Raw genomic sequence first — 17,632 nt, 5'->3', positions numbered from 1 at the left:
TCGGAACAATATATTTAGGGGTTGTTGGTAGTTGATAACCTGCTCAACCCCAATATTTGCATATTAGAAAATTGACTTAAGATGTGTAATTTGTGCAATCAAGTTATTGAGGAAGATATTATTATAAGGCGCAAATTCGGCCTCACATGGAGTACTGTTCTCACCTCTGGGCGGGTGCTCCCCAGTACCAGCTTCTTCCATTTGATCGCATACAACGAAGAGCGGCTCGAATCATCGACGATCAAGTCATCTGCTATGTGGGTTCTCTCTGCATCTTCTACCGCATTAATCACGGGGAGTGCTCAGAGGAGCTGTTCCGGTTGATTCCAGTGGCCGAATTCCACCACCGGACATTACGTGCAAAGTACCATCCGCATCACGTAGACGTCTGGCATTTCACAACCGCTCGTTTTGTTCGAAATTTCTTGCCTCGCACGGCTGTGCGATTCCACAAAGTGGCTACTTTGTGGAATCAACTACCGGCGGCGGTCTTCCCGAACAGATACGACTTAGGGACCTTCAAGAAAAAAGCATACTCCCACCTTAAAGGCCGGCAACGCATTTCTTGACACACCTGTTGTTGCGGATGTCCATGGGCGGTTGCCTCACCTCTCCCCATCCCGTGAGCTTCTTGCCCGTTTGCCCCCTCTCATATAAAAAAAAATATATTTATGTTTGTGAATAGTGGTACGACGATGACCAGGTTAAAATATGCGGTAATGGACACGTAGTGAAGCGATGTCACTATGCAACGTAAAGCGATTGAGCGTAACATAGTACGCATCCACTAGTATCAAACCTTTCATACACAATCTCTTTTTAAGTATTGACCTGGCCTTTTTTAATATATCCCCGATCTGATAGTGAGTAATTTTGTAAATTTTTGCAGTCAATCTTTTTCCTCTCTGCATGACCAAGCCCCCCGAACATTTTCTTAACAATAACTGTGATCTATTATGTCGCCTTAATACGTACTTCACCTACAAAGAAAGCGCACATGCAAGTGATCAGGTATTCCATTGTGACATGTCCATTCAGACAAGAAAATAAAGGAAGGGATCGTTAAAAAATTATATTTCAGGTAGAAAAGGAAATGAAACGGTCGCGGAAAGCGAGAAAGAAAGCGAAACAGAAAGCGCGAGCTCTGCCCAAGATTAATTTAGACGACTACGATATGCCGGCTGATGATGGGCAGGCGGATCTTGTTGCCAGTGATGATGACAGTGAACATCTAAGTGATTCAGGTAATAAATTAGACAGGCAATTTCGGGACATGGGTGGTGATGTTTATTTTCTTCTTATTCTTGTGCCACGTACTCGTACAAGCTAACTGTTGTATAACTCATTGCTGTCATCTTTGGTCTGGTGCACCTTAGTCTCATCTCTCACCATTGGGCCGAACGTAATTTATTTATTTATTTAATTCAGAGACATCTCTATATTAGTAAATGTATTAGTAACAATATTTCTTATGAACTACGTTAGTATTATTAGTGAAATAAATTTATAAATCTAGAGCTAACTGTATCCAGTTTTTCTGGAAGGAACAGTCAGCTCTGGCAGCTATCATCTTTAGGATGCTGCTACTGCTTACACGTAGACGCTGCAACATGGAGACCAATAGTACCAATGGAGTAATATAAGAAAGAAAGAAGATTATTTTGAAGTTATACTTCTTTGACGCGTTATAAAAAAATGATGAGAGTGAAATTTTTAGATGCGCGCGCATCACTGTAACACAAAAGTAACAGGGTGAAGTTGGTTCTTAAAATTTTGTGACTTTTGCAACATTCGTTATTTTTTTTTGGGTTTCTTTGTCCATCATTAGGATAGGCAAAGGGTTCAAGCCTGTACAGTGGTATTCGTTATTTAATATTTAATTGTCAAAGCCATCGTTGCAAGATTAAACAATATTGTTCTTTCTACAAACGTAGAATAGCATAGCATAGAGGAATAAATAATTTTAAGGATTTTTGCTTTGTTAGGCCAAAGAAGTAAAACTTCTGGCGTGCATACATAAGTACACACACATTTTTTTAGTGTAGAGCTACTTAGATTGTCGAAGATATGGCGTTCTTCTATCGCATTTATCACAGGGAGTCCTCTGAAGAGCTGTTTGAACTGATTCTTGTCACCGAACTCCAACTTCGTGCGACACGCCACTAAATTAGATAACTTTCTCGAATATTCTGCCATGAACAACGAAATTGTGGAAAGAGCTTTCTTTTGCAATGTTTCCAGGATTATTCTTAAGCCTCCTGAATGGTCAGCAACTTTCGCGAGTTTTACCGGTGTTGTAAGTAAACGTGGGAGGTGGTGATAACTTAACATCCGATGAGTCATACGCTTGTTTTTAGCTCTACTTCCATTGTAAAAAAGTTGACATCCATTACAAGAAAATTTCAATTTCTGAATTTGTTGTTTTAGATACGGAAGACAGTGCGCTTACAACAGAGATAAAGTCATGTCGCCAGCCGCTGTGGGCTCTTCCGTTGTACTCCATGCTCAGCTCCTCCAAGCAGGGCCGGGTGTTCGCGCCGCCGCCCCCAGGGGCTCGCCTGTGTGTCGTCAGCACCGACGTGGCGGAAACTTCGCTCACAATCCCCGCAATCAAATACGTCGTTGACACCGGCAAGAAGAAGATGAAGTGAGTCCTTTTTGGTGTTCCGTATGACCTAGTAAAAAAGCAAGGAATCCTTATAGGGTCAAGAGTCAAAAGGCTAAGGACTTGCAAACCTCTGAGCGGATTGTATATCTCGTCAATTTCGTCAATTCGAGACAATATCATTAGCGTGCTCCCCGGGGCGTAAAAAGAATACGGGAATCCCAGGCCCAAGGGTGTCGTAAGAGGCGACTAAGGGCTTTTTAAAAGTGGGATTGTCACGCTTCCGTCTTATGACGTCAGTACAATTGGTAGTTACAATGGTAGCTTAGTGCCGCTATGTTTCGCATAGGTTAGTGTCGAGCACCGGAGTCTGTCCCCCCCCCCTCTCTCACTGCGGACAGCGGTCCGGTAAAATATTTTTGACCCCAGGAGGGTACCAGCTCCACCAGAGTTGGAGAATAGCTACCCGCATTCTCGCTCGGGCTGCCCGTTGTATTTTGGGAAGGGCACAGAACCGCGCATGTCCGAGGACATAGGTTATAGGTTATCACGGGCTATTATCCGCAACTCGACGACTACAGCGCGCCTATTTTGCGTGGTGAGGAGGGCGGCTAATCCTGCCACCCTAGTTCCTCAAGGTAATGTATCAAACCTCTGATGTCACCCATGACCTCGGGGAGAGTCCTCGGTGACCCCAGGTGTTTGGCCCGGTATGAGGCCACACTCCTACACTCCAAAATGACGTGTGCGGCCGTTTCGTCCGCCTCCGTGCAGGCTCTGCACAGTGGGCTGTCGGTGACACCTATATTGAACAGATGCTTGTTAAAAGGGCCGTGACCCGTTAGTACATGAGTTATTTTCCGTAACCTAGGTCGTGGAAGTTTTACTAGCTTGCGAGAGAGCTTGGGGTCTATTTGAAGTAGAGCTTCTTTTGCTTGTCTACACCCACTTACATTCATCCAGTACTTATTATGTAATTCCTTGGTGTGTTGGCGTATTACCTTCGTAGGCCAGCTAGGCGGGAGAGGGATAGTTGGTTCTGGTCCTTTTGCTGTCATCGCTGAGCCTCTCCTGGCCAATTCATCAGCGGCATCATTCCCTCGTGAGTTACTGTGTCCCTTTATCCATTGAAGAGTTACTTGGTTGTTATTTTCGCATAACTCCCTCAGACATTGGTGACAGTTGTATATTAGCTTAGAGGTGATAGTGTGGCTTTGTAGGGCTTGTAGTACTGATTTGCTATCTGAAAGGATGCGGATGGAGTAGTCTTTTACCTTTCGAGTCAAAGTAGCAGTGACTGCTTCTATGATACCCATACATTCTGCTTGGAAGACAGTGTTATGAGCTCCTAGTGATGCAGCTATTCTTATATTTAGGTCATCCGAGAACACTCCGTATCCCGTGCCCGACCTTGTCTTTGAGCCATCTGTGAAAATCCTGAGGTTTTTTGTACTGAGGTCCTCTTTCAGTTCTTCATACAGCTGTATTTTGTATCTCTTATCGAATATGTATTCCTTTGGAGATCTATCACTTACTGCCAACAGCAGAGGCTCCTTTTCAATCACCTCATTTAGAACCTCTGGGTGTGGGGATTGAGTGGTTTTCCAAAGATTTAATGTCTTCAACCTTACTGCGGCACAGGCCGCCTCTTGTTTTATATAGAGGTGTAGTGCCGGAAGATTCAGCATAGCTTCTACAGCCGCGGTAGGTGTAGTTCGCATACATCCTGTGATAGCCATACACGCTAGTCTTTGGAATCGTTGCAGTTTATTACAAGTAGTGATCAGCTTGGTGCGTGGCCACCATACAACTGCGCCGTAACATATCATAGGTCGTATCACAGCTGTGTAGAGCCATAGTACGATGTTCGGGGCAAGTCCCCATGTCTTTCCCAACATTCTACGGCATTGCCAGAAGGTTACGGTAGCTGTATTTATTTTTGTTTCCAAGTGGGCCGCCCAGTTTAACTTGCTGTCAAGTATAACTCCTAAGTATTTCACTTCGCTGTTTAGTTGGAGTTCGGTGTTAAACAGTTTTGGCAGTTTATAGTTACCCAGAACTCTTTTGTTTGTGAACATTACCAATTCCGTTTTATGTGGGTTGACTGATAGGTCGTTATCTATGCACCATCTTTCCACGATTTTCAATGCTGCATTTGTTACTTCACATATAGTACTGGCAAACTTTCCGCTTATTAATATAGTTAGGTTGTCTGCGTAGCCTACCGTAAAGTAGTGATTTTCGTTTAGAGTGGTAATTAGATCATTTACTACCAAGTTCCATAAAAGAGGTGAGATAACTCCTCCTTGGGGGCAGCCTTTAGCTACAAATGCTTTCTGTGTCTCACTTTCATTTAGTAAATCACTCTGTGTTTGAGCATGTTTTCAATCCATGATGACAGAGTTGTACATACTCCATGGCGGTGTAATGCTTCTTTTATTTTTGTAAATTTTGTCTTATCGAAGGCTTCTTCAATGTCCACGAAAGTTCCTAGACAAAAGGTTTTTTCCGAAAGTGCGCCCTCTATAACGTTCACTACAGCGTGGAGTGCAGATTCGGTGCTTTTACCCTGACTGTATGCGTGTTGGTTGGGGTGTAGGGGTATGTTCTTAAGGTAATTCTCCCTCAGTTCTCTTTCACACAACCTTTCTAGGGTCTTCAGGGTAAAAGAGGTAAGGCTTATGGGTCTGTAAGATTTAGCGTTAGAATAGTCACTTTTACCTGGTTTAGGTATGAAGATCACTTTAACTTCCCTCCATATCCTAGGGATGTATCTATGCGCTAGACACGCCCTGAAAATGTTGATCAGCCGGTTGTGGAGACCTTCTCCTCCCCATTGCAACAAGGCGGGAAAGATCCCATCAGGTCCTGCTGACTTAAAGGGGTGAAAGGAATTTATAGCCCACTTTATTTTATCGGTTGTCACCAACTTGTGTGCTTGTTGCCAGTCAGCTTCCTCAGCGGTTATGATTTCATTTACCCACTCGATATGCTGCATTATTTTGCATCCTGGAAAGTGAGTTTCCGTCAGGACTCGCTCTGTTTCCTCTGGTGAGTTGGTAAATGTACCGTCAGGTTTCAGCAGGGATCCGAGGATTTGCCTGGGTTGGTTGGAGATTAATTTCCTTGCCCTGTTGGCCTGGTTATGGCATTGGATGCTGCTGCAAAATTTACGCCAGCCTTCTGATCTTCTGTATCTGATGCGTTTCTTGTATTCAGACTTACACTCTTTGTAGATGTCCCAGTCGTATTGATCGCCTGTGTTCATTGCGCGGTTCAGATGTCTCCTCACTTTTTTCCTGAGCCTTTCTAATTCAGGTCCCCACCAGGTCTGGGGTCTTGGTCTGTCTGATTGAGGGCTGGTGAGGGGACATGTAGCATGATAACTGGCAGTCATGAATTCGTATATTTTTTCTATTTGGATTTCGATGTTGTCTACTCCGATTATCCTGGCTGGGAGTGTTTCGTCCTTTAGACGCGATTCCATCAGCGACTTGTACTGAGTAAGATTCGTTCTGCGGGGTTTCCTCTTGGGAGGCGGTGTAGTGATGTTTACCTCCATGTTAAAAAGTATCCATTTGTGGTCTGAGCAGGATGCTTCTTTCGACACATGCCAATTGGATATATAATCAGACACTCCCTCTATTGCTAAGGTGATGTCTATAATTGTTTTGCTCCTTCTATTTACAAAGGTGGGTTCTGAACCTACATTCAAGATATTAAGGTTAGTAGAAAAAAGGTATTCAGTGAGTTGCTTACCCCTTTTGTTGGTTGTTTGCATGCCCCAGAGCGGGTGATGTGCATTGCAGTCTGCAGCCACAATAAGCTCGCTCTTGGTTGTCTCGCAGTAGTTCACCAGTTTGACAAGTTCTTCCGGCGGTGGGTCTTCCCCGTCAGGCATATAGACGGAGGCGACCACTATCGCTCTCTGGTGAGTTGGAAGGATGTGTCTGTCCAGTATTTTTATTGCGCATAAGTCTCTGTAACAAAAATCTGTTAGGGGTTGCACATGTAGATTATTAGAAATGTAGATACAGGCTCTAGGGTGTTCTGGTCCTGAGTAATGTATAAGCTTACCTCCGATATTGGAGAGATGGCATATCCGGCCCCGCCTAACCCACGGCTCCTGGATTAGGGCGAGAGCTGTAGGGTTAACCTCCAACCATTTCCGAAGTTGGGCCGTTGCGGTTTCGCTATGGTGGAGGTTTATTTGGATGGTGCTGCACTTAGAAGGGGATGCCATCTTTGGATAGCACACCCTCCTCGCCATCCCCGATGCAGAGCTCTTCAATGCCCTTGGTGCAGTCGGCATCGCCTTTGGTGCCCGTCGCCAGAAGCTCTTCGAGCTCCTTTAGGCTGTTGAGCACTTCCTCCGAGGGAGAGCTAGTGGCGCAGTTGCCGTCTGCTGGGTCAATTGCTTGAGCGTCCATGGGTTCCGGCAGTGCATCACTGTCGTCTATATTATTCCCAGTTGTTGTCGATGCCTCACTGTTTGTATCCATAGAGGGGGGGGGGTCTCGGTGTATTTACCTCCTGGCCCCTGGAACTTCAGATATACAGAGCCCAGCATGAATGATAGCCGGCGCTCATGCTCCAAGATTTTGGGGATTTGGTCCTCCGGGATGCTTACCACGATGAAGCTGTGGTCGTTGTGGTGATAAAGGGCGTGTAACAACCAGCTGTCTATTTTGGCCCTAGAGTTCTGGAACCGTAGCATCCCGCCGATTGCTTTGGTGTCCTTCCATTCACCTGGTAGTAGAATGCCACACCTGACGCGGTTGGGAATTTCCCAGATGTTTTTTACTGCCAGGGTGTCACCGTTAGGGAGTTGGATTTCCGGGACAGCTATTTTCAGCCACTCCAATGTTTTAAGATTAGAGCACCACAGTTTTAGGATGCCCTCATCATAGACGGGTTTGCCCAGAAACGCAGGCCCTTCTCTGTCTTCATTCATAGCGGCCATCATGGCTGTCATGAGCTTATCTTCAAGCTTGCTTTGTATAAGCTGTGCCATATTCGCGTCAATATGCCCTGTAGTGGTAGATGTTATGGCCACAACAGGGTCGGTTTTCGCAGCGTTGGCGTATGATGTCGGTTTGGGCCGATTAAGCAATTTGGCCCTCTTGTGGTCACCCCTCGGAGAGTTGGTGTCGTCCAAGCGAGTGCGTTTGGTGGATGTCGAGGGTTGGGCTACTCCGCCTGCTTTGTTGGAAGGAGGCCTTCGGTTGTCTGGGGCCTTCCTAGGATCATACCGGGCTTGCTTGACCGGCATATCCGAACCTCGTGAGGTGCTGGGTTGCGGTTCGGGTTCAGAGGAGGGCATTGAGGCGCTAGCTTTCTGAGCGTTGGCCTTGCGAAGGCGAGCTGCTATGCGCCTTTGCCTCCTGTTGGGTCGATGGCGATCTGTGTTGTCATGTGCCGAGTGACTTTCCCCTATTCGGGGTTTGTTTTGGTTTCGGCCCTTGTAAGATACGAGGGTCCAACCTGCCTCCAGTCTGCTGACTGATTGGGCAGACACTGCTGATGCGGCGTCTGTGCCCATAGACGGTTCCCTATTAGGCTCCTTGGTCTGTAATTTCTGGGTGCCAGCAGGTGCTGAACACGCTCCAGAGGTCTGTGTGGTCCCGGTGGATTTCTCCGCCGGGGAATTATTTTGTTTTGGGGTTTTTTTGGATCTTGGGTTGTCCATAGTTTACCGGGTAATAACTTCGTTCCCCTTGCTCCCCACCCTCCACCGAGCCCGCAACTGGGGATGGTTAACTTAACCATCAGGGCTGCAAGGGGAATATAGGTCCAGCTGGTTGGCCTCTTGCGCGACATCGGGAGCTCGAGATGAGCGGCTGATGGATTCGATCCTATCCATCAGTTCCTCCACCCATTCTTACCCCGTCAGCATGGCTGAGCACCTCCCCTTGCGGGGACCAGCCGAACCTCGCCTGTGGCCCTGCCAAGGCGGGGACACTTGACCATTACCCTCGTGGCGGCTACTCACGGGGCTACCGTTTAGCTTGAAATCAGGACCGAAGGAAGCGTATTACGTTACAGGGGTAACTTATCCCCGACCCCTGTCGCGCTCAACCTCCCAGGACTCCGTCATCCCCGCGTACGGCGATCAACTGCGCAGGCCAAAGACGCAGGTGGATGCTGTAAAATCTTCCGGTTGGCACCCACTAACCGCCGGAAGAGTGGAGCAGATATTAGCCACTGGCCAGCAAAGGACTGCCATTACGCAGCAATTAGTGAAAATCGAGCGCAATAACAAATCAGTCACAGGCGCAATGTTTCCAGGGTGCACCGGAGAGGTAGGTGTCACTCTATTCAGAACGCCTAAGAGAGGTTTCATCGTGGATCGACACCACCGCCCACACGTGGAGGTTTCTGCTAAGCACCCCTAAACGGTCCGAGGACATACATGGCAGTATCACCACGGCACCCCGCTACACGCTTAATGTGGACTTTTGCAACATCAGGGGAATCCACACCTATTAAACGCCGTCCACTACTACCTTGAAACGGCGCAGCTGGCCTTGAGTTTCCATACGCAGTCGCAGATATCTCGACCTAGCGATACGTCATATTTAACGTACCCCGGGTACACAATAGACCATAATTTTATTTTAGGGAGGATATCTGCTGTCGCCTTCTAGGCAATCTTGAGGGTAGGGACCTGTCTACTCTTTGCAGTAACGAAGCATCTCATTGGCTGCATTCAAGCGGCAAATGACGACGTGCTTGCACAGATCCCCTCCGCTGAAATCGTAGTCTTGGGTAATTTCAACGGGCACAATGCCGAATGGCTTAGTTCACGTACCACAGACTACGCAGGGCGATCTGTGCATAATTTTGCATTGGCGTATGGTTTGTCCCAATTGGTTGAGTCGCCAACGCGGCTCCCGGATGTGGATAGTCACACGCCGTCCTTATTAGACCACCTATTACCTATGTCTATATATATACCTATCCTATTTACCAGGTCTCTGTCGACGCCCCTCTTGGAACGTCTGACCACGCCACGTCGTAGACCACCAGCGACCCGCCGCGTTTGGCTCTACAACTCTTTATAAAAATATCCTCGTTTACTTACTATCTAAATTACTTTATAAATTACGCCTACCCAAAAATATAAAAATATTAAAACTCTAAACAATAAAGAAAAAAGTAAATTATATATAAACTAAATTTAAAATACAGCAACTATTATTAAATATGAAAAAAACGAATGATATTATTTAATAAAATGATTTTTAAATTTGCGCTTGAAAATGATACAGAGTTCCAAAATATGTCCAATTCTGCTATTTTAAATGTATTGTTGTAGGACATTACAATTCTGTTAATAGGAGCGGTTCTACCTAGGTTACTCCTTGTAACTAAATATAATAAAAGTAATTTTATTTTTAATATGTGACCGTGCATTTTGTCTTGGAACTGCTAACCTTATTCTGTTTAATAAGTTCGGGCTATCAATAGCACCATTTACAATTTTATGCAAAAAACAGAGATCTATTGAGTTTCCACGATTGCATAGTGATATGGTTTTATAAAGTTTTAAGAGATCGTTGGTATTATTAATTTCTTTTAATATATTGTCCTTGTAGGCTAAGTGTCGTAAGAATTTTTAGTCAGTAGATTGGGATAGGATGTGTTCCTTTTTTGCGTCCTACCCTTGGGGCAAGGTTTGTTTCCCTTCGGATGATCCCAGTGCCTCCGCCCTTGCAGTAGCCGATGTGATACCACAGGGAATGTATATTTTCTATACCAAGCTCTGTAGTGCCGATCGGTGGAACACGCCAGATTTGGTCGTTGTCGAGAGCTGCTCTTGGTAACTTCAACCAGCCGTCCCTGCCTCCGTTGCACATGAAGAATGACACCCTGGCTCATACGGCGAATGAGAAAGCCGATCTACTGTGCGCTCTTTTCGCCTCTAACTCGACTCTTGACGACAAAGGAAAAACATCGCCGACCATCCCGCGGTGTCGTAGCTCTATACCTGAAGTACAGTTCAGACAGAAAACTGTTCGGCGAGCTCTGTTTTCGTTGGCCGTCACGAAGTCGAGCGGGTCGGATGGCATTTCTCTAATCGTGAGACAGATTGGATCCGGCTAACTACAGGCCTATTGCTATTACCTACCTTCTCCATTATCACGGAGAGCACTTTCAATTTAAAAATTTTGACTTGCTCGTGTAAGGCATTGACTGTTTATTTGACGTTTGAGTATGTTTGTTGCATCACTTTACATATAATATTGTAATTGAAATGATTTGTAAAACGATGAAAATGTAAATTTTGATTTAAAAGAGTTGCAATGAGTTTCTTGCTATTTTTTCTTATTAGCTCAACCCATTACGAAGTAGCCATAGATTCAATAAGATTTTTTTTTTACATTCATAAGTGTCATTTCCGTGAGCTATGTGAATAAAGTGCTTTTGATTTGATTTGAGTATAATTAATCGTAATAAGTTGTTGGTATATCTTCTGGTATACCTACACATAGATGGGCGATGTCTATTGAAAGCAAGGGAAGGCTTCCGTGAAGGTTGGACATCTTCGATATACATTGCTATGCAGACGACAGCACTGGTGATGCCGTATATACGGGCCACGTGTCTCTCGAAATCGTCGAAAAGTGCCGGAAAAAATTTGTGTCTTTTATCGAGTTTCTTTCTTGAGAAGGTTGCGGAATGGGGTAAAATTAACGTTGTCTAATTTAACCCCCAGAAGACTCAAGTTTGCGCGATTTCCACTAAAAAACATTTGTTGTATCACCGCTCTTCGACAACACACGGTTGGATCCTTTTACGTTGCGTAGAAACGTCGCTTTATTGTGTGTCTTCTAACGCAATTATCACCGGCAGTGTCTAAGACCTGTCTAACTTGATTCCTGCCGACGAATTCCACCTTCGCAGGACACGCCACAAGTTAGGAGGATATCATCCCCACCATCTGGATGTGTGGCGGTCCTCCACAGTGCGGTTTTCAAGGAGCGTTCTTCCACGTACAGCTTTATAGCTGTAGAATGAGCTTCCTTGTGCGGTGTTTCCGGGACGATAAAACATGGCAACCTTCAAAAAAAGTGCGAATACCTTCCTTAAAGGCCGGCAACGCTCCTGTGATCGCTCTGGTGGTCCAAGAGAATGTGGGCAGCGGTGACTTAACACCAGATGACCCGGCCGCTCGTACTAGCCACTACAAACATAATATTCCAGAGTGTACGACCACAAGACGGGTGCGAGCGCGTGGCGCGTGGTGTGGTCGTCGCAGGCCAGCGCCGAGCAGCGCGCGGGGCGGGCGGGCCGCACGGGCGCCGGCCACGCCTACCGCGTGTACAGCGCTGCCGTGTTCCAGCACCGCTGTGTGCCGCACCACGCGCCCGACCTGCAGCGCCGCCCCGTCGACGACCTGCTGCTGCAGATGAAGTGCATGGCTATCGACAAGGTACCGCTCCCGCCTTACATTCACGACCTCTTGTGCCCGTACTCCACAACAATTCTGAGTCAGTTCAGGAATTAGGTATTATGGATTTTTGACGGTTTTGTAAAACAATGTGAACTAACAGCATGGTCAAGTCACTGTTAATATTAATGTTTTATTTACAATCCTTATTCCAACCTATTTAGTTATTCGGGACAATGTAAGCTGCATTATTACCCAGTTAGAAACTTAACATGGGAGATATTACTATCATAATCATCTCAGCGGAAAGAAGTTCACTACTGGACAAAGGTCTCCCCACAGGTCGCCATGATGATCGGTCCTGCGCTGCCCCTAACCAACCTACTCGAGAAGAACTTATTATTCCTACTGAGCGTTAGGGAAGCTCCGGAAAATCTTTTCGTCCAAAATCCAGTGTGTGTTGCCAGTAATGACATACGGAACGCAAACTTGTACTATGGGCCTTATGAGAAAACTCATTGTCGTTTAGAGGGTCATGCTGTGGGCTTTGCTCGAAGTTTCCCTGCGAGATCGAATAAGAAATGAGGAGATCTGTAAGGAATCCAAAGCCACCGATCTAGCCTAGATGGTTGCGAAACGAAAATGGCAGTGGGCAGGGCACATAGCTCGACGGACAAATGTCCGTTGGAAGTAAAGTCCTCGAGTGGCGACCACATACCGGAAGACGCAGTGTAGGTAGGGCCCCCACAAGATGGACCGACGATCGATTATAATATATAATTATGTTGCATTATGGATAGATATAAGAAAGTTTATTAATAATTTAAGATTATATTTAGAGAAAGTTTAACGAAGTAAGCGAAAGATGAGGGAGATCTTTGTAACGCCCAACGTCGTTATTCATATGTGTAATTTGAAATAATTACAATAAACAATAATACGTAGAAACTTTGTTGATTTGACTCCTCTACTATTATAATAAAGTAATGAAGTCGATCACCAACCGTCAGCTCTTCAGATACCTAGAGGAGCACCAGCTGATCAGCGTCTACTAAAACAGTTTCCGTCAGGGTTTCTTCTTCAGCTGATAATCTTTTTGCATACCTCACCCATAAATGGGCGCAAGCGGTTGAGTCGAAGGCAGAGGCGATGGCGGTGAGTTTGGACATAACGAAGGCCTTCAATCGGGTGTGGCATAAAGCTCTTACTTTCCTTTTTGCGAATCGCGCTGCTGCCTCGTTTTCTAGTTATTAAATAATCCTTACATGTTTTAAAGATCTCTCTCTGTCTTTATTGTTTTTTTAACATTTGTATTGTTATTTTTTCTTTTCTTTATTTAATGTTAATTGTTCATATCTATTGTAATTGTAAAAAATTTGGTGGCAGTTTTTGGCCAATAAAAAATTATTATTATTATGGTCTTCCCGAGAAGTTGTGCAAATGGGTCACTAGCTTTTTCGCCGATAGGAGCATCAAGGTTGTTATCAACGGTGCATGCTCCGACTTAAAACCCATAAACACTGGTGTTTCGCAAGGCTGCATGCTATCCCCTACACTGTGTCTTCGTGTCTGTTCGCGATAAACTCAAAAACTACTGCACCGATTTTCATGCTGTTTTCACAAATAGCGTTGTTCGCGAGGAAGGTTTTGTTAAGTTTTATATACATTAACGATATTTGTTGGGTGTTGAAATTCATGTTAGGTAAACCTCCACACAGTTCACAGACTCTGTGAGTCTGTCAATAAAGTTTACGTCCTAGATGCCTAGATGGCGCTAGCTATAGATTAAAACGGACTATGATTGTGCTTTGTGTATTGGGTGTAAGGCTTAGTATTACTATGTTAGGAGTTCGCTTAATTTTTGCCACGGCGGTGGATAATAAATAAATAGAAGTGTTTGTGTGTGTTTCATTGTGAACGTAGATAGTGTATTCAACAAAAATTTGGTGCCGAAACCCGGGACATTCAAAAGGACAACAGATTTAGGAAGATAAAGTTTCTATGTGGTAGCGGTGAGTTGAGTGCTAATAAATCAAAGTGAATTTGGACCCTAAAACTGTGAGTAAATTAACTTATAAAATTACTGATATTATTTGAACTTGTAAAATTTTAAAGTAAATTCAAGGACTTAGAATAATTCACTAAAAAGTGCACAGACGGGGAATCCATGCCCAAAAAAATTTTGAAGTGTTAAGTTTTAAAAAGACTTAGAAAGATTTCGATGAATGCTTCATTGACTTAGCAAATTTTCAACAAATATATTCCATCGACTTAGAATAATTACCTATCTCATTGAATTAAATTTCTCACAACTGACAATATGAGTGTGGAAAAATCAATTGCCATTCAACAGGAAAGACTTACGAAATTAAATCGAGCTGAGGCTAATTACAGAAAAAGTCCTAAGGAAAGGGTCACAAGAGGTTATTTAGAAACAAGGTTGGAAATAGTTGAAAGCTTGTGGAAGGAGTTTACGGAGACTCATTGGCATATTATTGGAACAGCAAATGAAAGCCAAAGCTCTAGTCTTGACTACTTTACGAAAGGCACGTACGATACGTTTGAAGAAAACTATACTTATTACAAAGGCTGTTTGAAAGAAGCTATTCATGCCATGATTCGTTGTGACGAATCACAAGCATTGCCACCGCAGTCGGTGGTTAAAGAGTCTAAGTCCAGTGATGTCAAACTTCCTAAAATAGAGTTACCTAAATTCAGTGGAAAATACGAAGAATGGCAACAATTTCACGATCTTTTTTGCTCACTTATTCACAACAATCGGAATTTGTCTGCCGTTGAAAAATTGCATTATTTAAAGAGCACTTTATCGGGTGATGCGGAAGCGCTCATTCGAAATTTACCAACAACTGAACTTAACTACAGCGCGGCATGGAAAAAACTAACAAACAGATATAATAACAAAAGGTACAATTGTAATGCTATTCTCAAGAGTTTATTCACTCAAAAGCATATCACCTGCGAATCTGCCTACTCCATAAGATGTTTGCTAGATGGAACAACATCGTGTATCACGTCTCTCAACAACTTGGGAATTGAAACCAAAGAGTGGGACGCAATTCTCGTTTTCCTAGTCGTGTCCAAACTAGATCACGAGTCACTCCGCCAGTGGGAGATAACTGTCAGTGGTGTTTCATCTGACACATTGCCTAAATGGGATGAATTAGAAGTATTCCTAGAGTCACGGTTTAGGACACTGTAAATGATTGATAGTAGCAAACAAATGTCTAAAACTCCTCACAACAATGCAAAACGTATAGAGAAAATTAAATCATTCGCAGTTCATGATGACGCTACGAAATATCAATGTATCTTGTGTTCAGGAGATCATTTCCTCTATCAGTGCAAGGGATTTGGACAACTAGCGCCGCAAGAGAGACAAGAATACGTACAGAAAAAATCTCTTTGTTTTAACTGTCTAGCACCCACCCATTCAGTTAAGAAATGTCGTTACACAACAAGCTGTCGTAGATGTGCTAAACGACATCACTCTTTGCTTCATCAGGAAAGAGAAATACAACAAGGGTTCACAAACACAACAGAGAACAACCACACATTCACACAATCAAAGCAACCTAATCAAGGAAACAGTCAACCTTCATCACCCAATCAAAGGGTGAATGTCGTTGCCAATTTTGCAAGGGAAGAAACAGTCGTCGGATTGGCCGACGTTCTTTTGGCGACGGCAATTGTGAGAGCATCTTCTGACAGCGGTCAATTCTGTGTTCTACGCGCCTTGATCGACCAAGGCTCACAGGCCTCTTTTGTCACAGAGCAAACAGTACAAACATTAGGGCTTAAGCGAGTGTCAGTTAGTGGCTGCGTGTCAGGTATAGGGGATGGTCGATTGCGTATAAAGCACATGGTTTCTTTCCAAATAGAGTCGCGTAGGGATCCAAGTAAGTCTATTCAAATTTCTGCATATGTATTAAAATCCCTTATTTCTCGATTACCTACCAACAAAATCTCGTCACCTGATTGGCTAGATATTGAGAACCTATCACTAGCTGACCCAGGATTCAAATCACCTGGTAGAATTGATATTTTACTAGGAGCTGAAGTGTATGGCGAAGTCCTCTTGAATGACATTATCAAACACCCAAAGGGACACTTATTAGCTCAAAACACCATCTTTGGGTGGATCATTTCAGGGAAGGTATCCCAAGTACCTTCAACTGGTGTCAGAAAAATGGTAAGCCTACACGTTCAAGTAAGAGAAGATTTTTTATTAAAACAATTCTGGGAGTTAGAAAATGAACCAAACTTGATTCAAAAGAAACTTCAAAGGAATCCAAAATTTAAGGAAGAATATTGTAAGGTAATGCAAGAGTATCTGGATTTAAATCATATGATCGAAATAAAGGACGAAATGGTCGAGCCAAAGGCAGCTTATTTCCCACATCACGCCGTTGTAAGGGAAGATAAGGAAACTACCAAAGTACGAGTTGTCTTCGATGCCTCTTGCAAAGGTAAGAACGGCGTATCTCTTAACGACAATCTTCATGTCGGGCCCAAACTACAACAAGATCTGAGACACATTCTGATGAGGTGGCGTATATTTCCTATATGTATCGTTGCAGATTTAATCAAAATGTACAGGCAAGTGCGCCTTAATGATGAGGACACGCGTTTCCAAAGGATCTTATGGAGATTCCACCCCGATGAACCTCTGGGTCAGTACGAGTTGCTCACACTCACCTTTGGAACGGCGTGCGCACCTCATTTGGCCGTAAAGTCTCTGCAACGGTTGGCAGAGGACGAGCGTCTCAATTATCCAACCGCATCGGAAATAACGATGAAGGATTTTTATATCGACGATCTCATGACGGGCTGTCAAACTGAAGAGGAGGCAATTGAAATTTATAAGGGATTGAATAAGCTTATGCAGGCAGGAGGTTTTCAATTACAGAAGTGGAGCAGCAACAGTAGAGCTTTATTGCAGTACATTGACCAAGACAATCAGAGTTCAGCTCCATCTATTCTCATTAAGGCAGACAAAATGGTTAAAGTTTTGGGCATTTGTTGGAACAGAGATTCTGACGAGTTTCAGTACACGGTAGATTTGCCCGAAGTTGACAAATTACCAACAAAGCGTCAAGTGTTGTCCGCCATTGCTCGGCTATACGATCCAATGGGCTGGATCGCGCCCGTTGTCGTGACTGCTAAGGTATTCATTCAAAAACTGTGGAAGTCAGGTTTGGCTTGGGACGATGAGCTTCCTGTAGATTTGCTAAATGAATGGCTAAAATACAGATCACAACTCACTGAGCTGAAAACCATCTTAATTCCAAGGTGGCTACATTTTACTCAAGATTGTGAAGTCGAATTGCACGCGTTTGCAGACGCTTCCCAAACAGCTTACGCTGGGGTTGTGTTCTTTCGTTCAGTAAACGAAAAGGGTGATGTTCACGTACATCTCCTAGCCTCGAAAACAAAAGTGACGCCGATTGAGAAGGAGTTATCAATTCCTAGAATAGAATTGTGCGGTGCAGTCCTGGCTACAAAATTGCTGCATGAAGTTGCACAAGTTATGGCTGTGCCTAAAGAAAAGCTTCACGCATGGTCTGATTCAACCATTGTCCTAGCATGGTTGCGAGGATTGCCGTCTAGGTGGA

General features: G+C 44.2%; 1 protein-coding gene across 3 annotated transcripts in view; it reads left to right on the top strand.

Moving 5' to 3' along the window:
• The window catches only part of LOC126975667 (probable ATP-dependent RNA helicase kurz), a 48,090-nt gene that overhangs the window by 13,933 nt on the left and 16,525 nt on the right, over positions 1–17,632 (top strand). For all 3 annotated transcript variants that reach the window (XM_050823657.1, XM_050823658.1, XM_050823656.1), the window contains 3 exons: positions 1,082–1,244; positions 2,428–2,647; positions 11,813–12,041. In XM_050823657.1, the coding sequence (XP_050679614.1) occupies positions 1,082–1,244; positions 2,428–2,647; positions 11,813–12,041 (612 nt within the window). The remainder of the gene's footprint in view (positions 1–1,081; positions 1,245–2,427; positions 2,648–11,812; positions 12,042–17,632) is intronic.

Source organism: Leptidea sinapis, chromosome 37 (genome assembly GCF_905404315.1).
Source record: "Leptidea sinapis chromosome 37, ilLepSina1.1, whole genome shotgun sequence".
Classification (NCBI taxonomy): domain Eukaryota; kingdom Metazoa; phylum Arthropoda; class Insecta; order Lepidoptera; family Pieridae; genus Leptidea; species Leptidea sinapis.
Note: the sequence above shows the minus strand (reverse complement) of the source record. Positions and strands in the feature narration are given on the sequence as shown.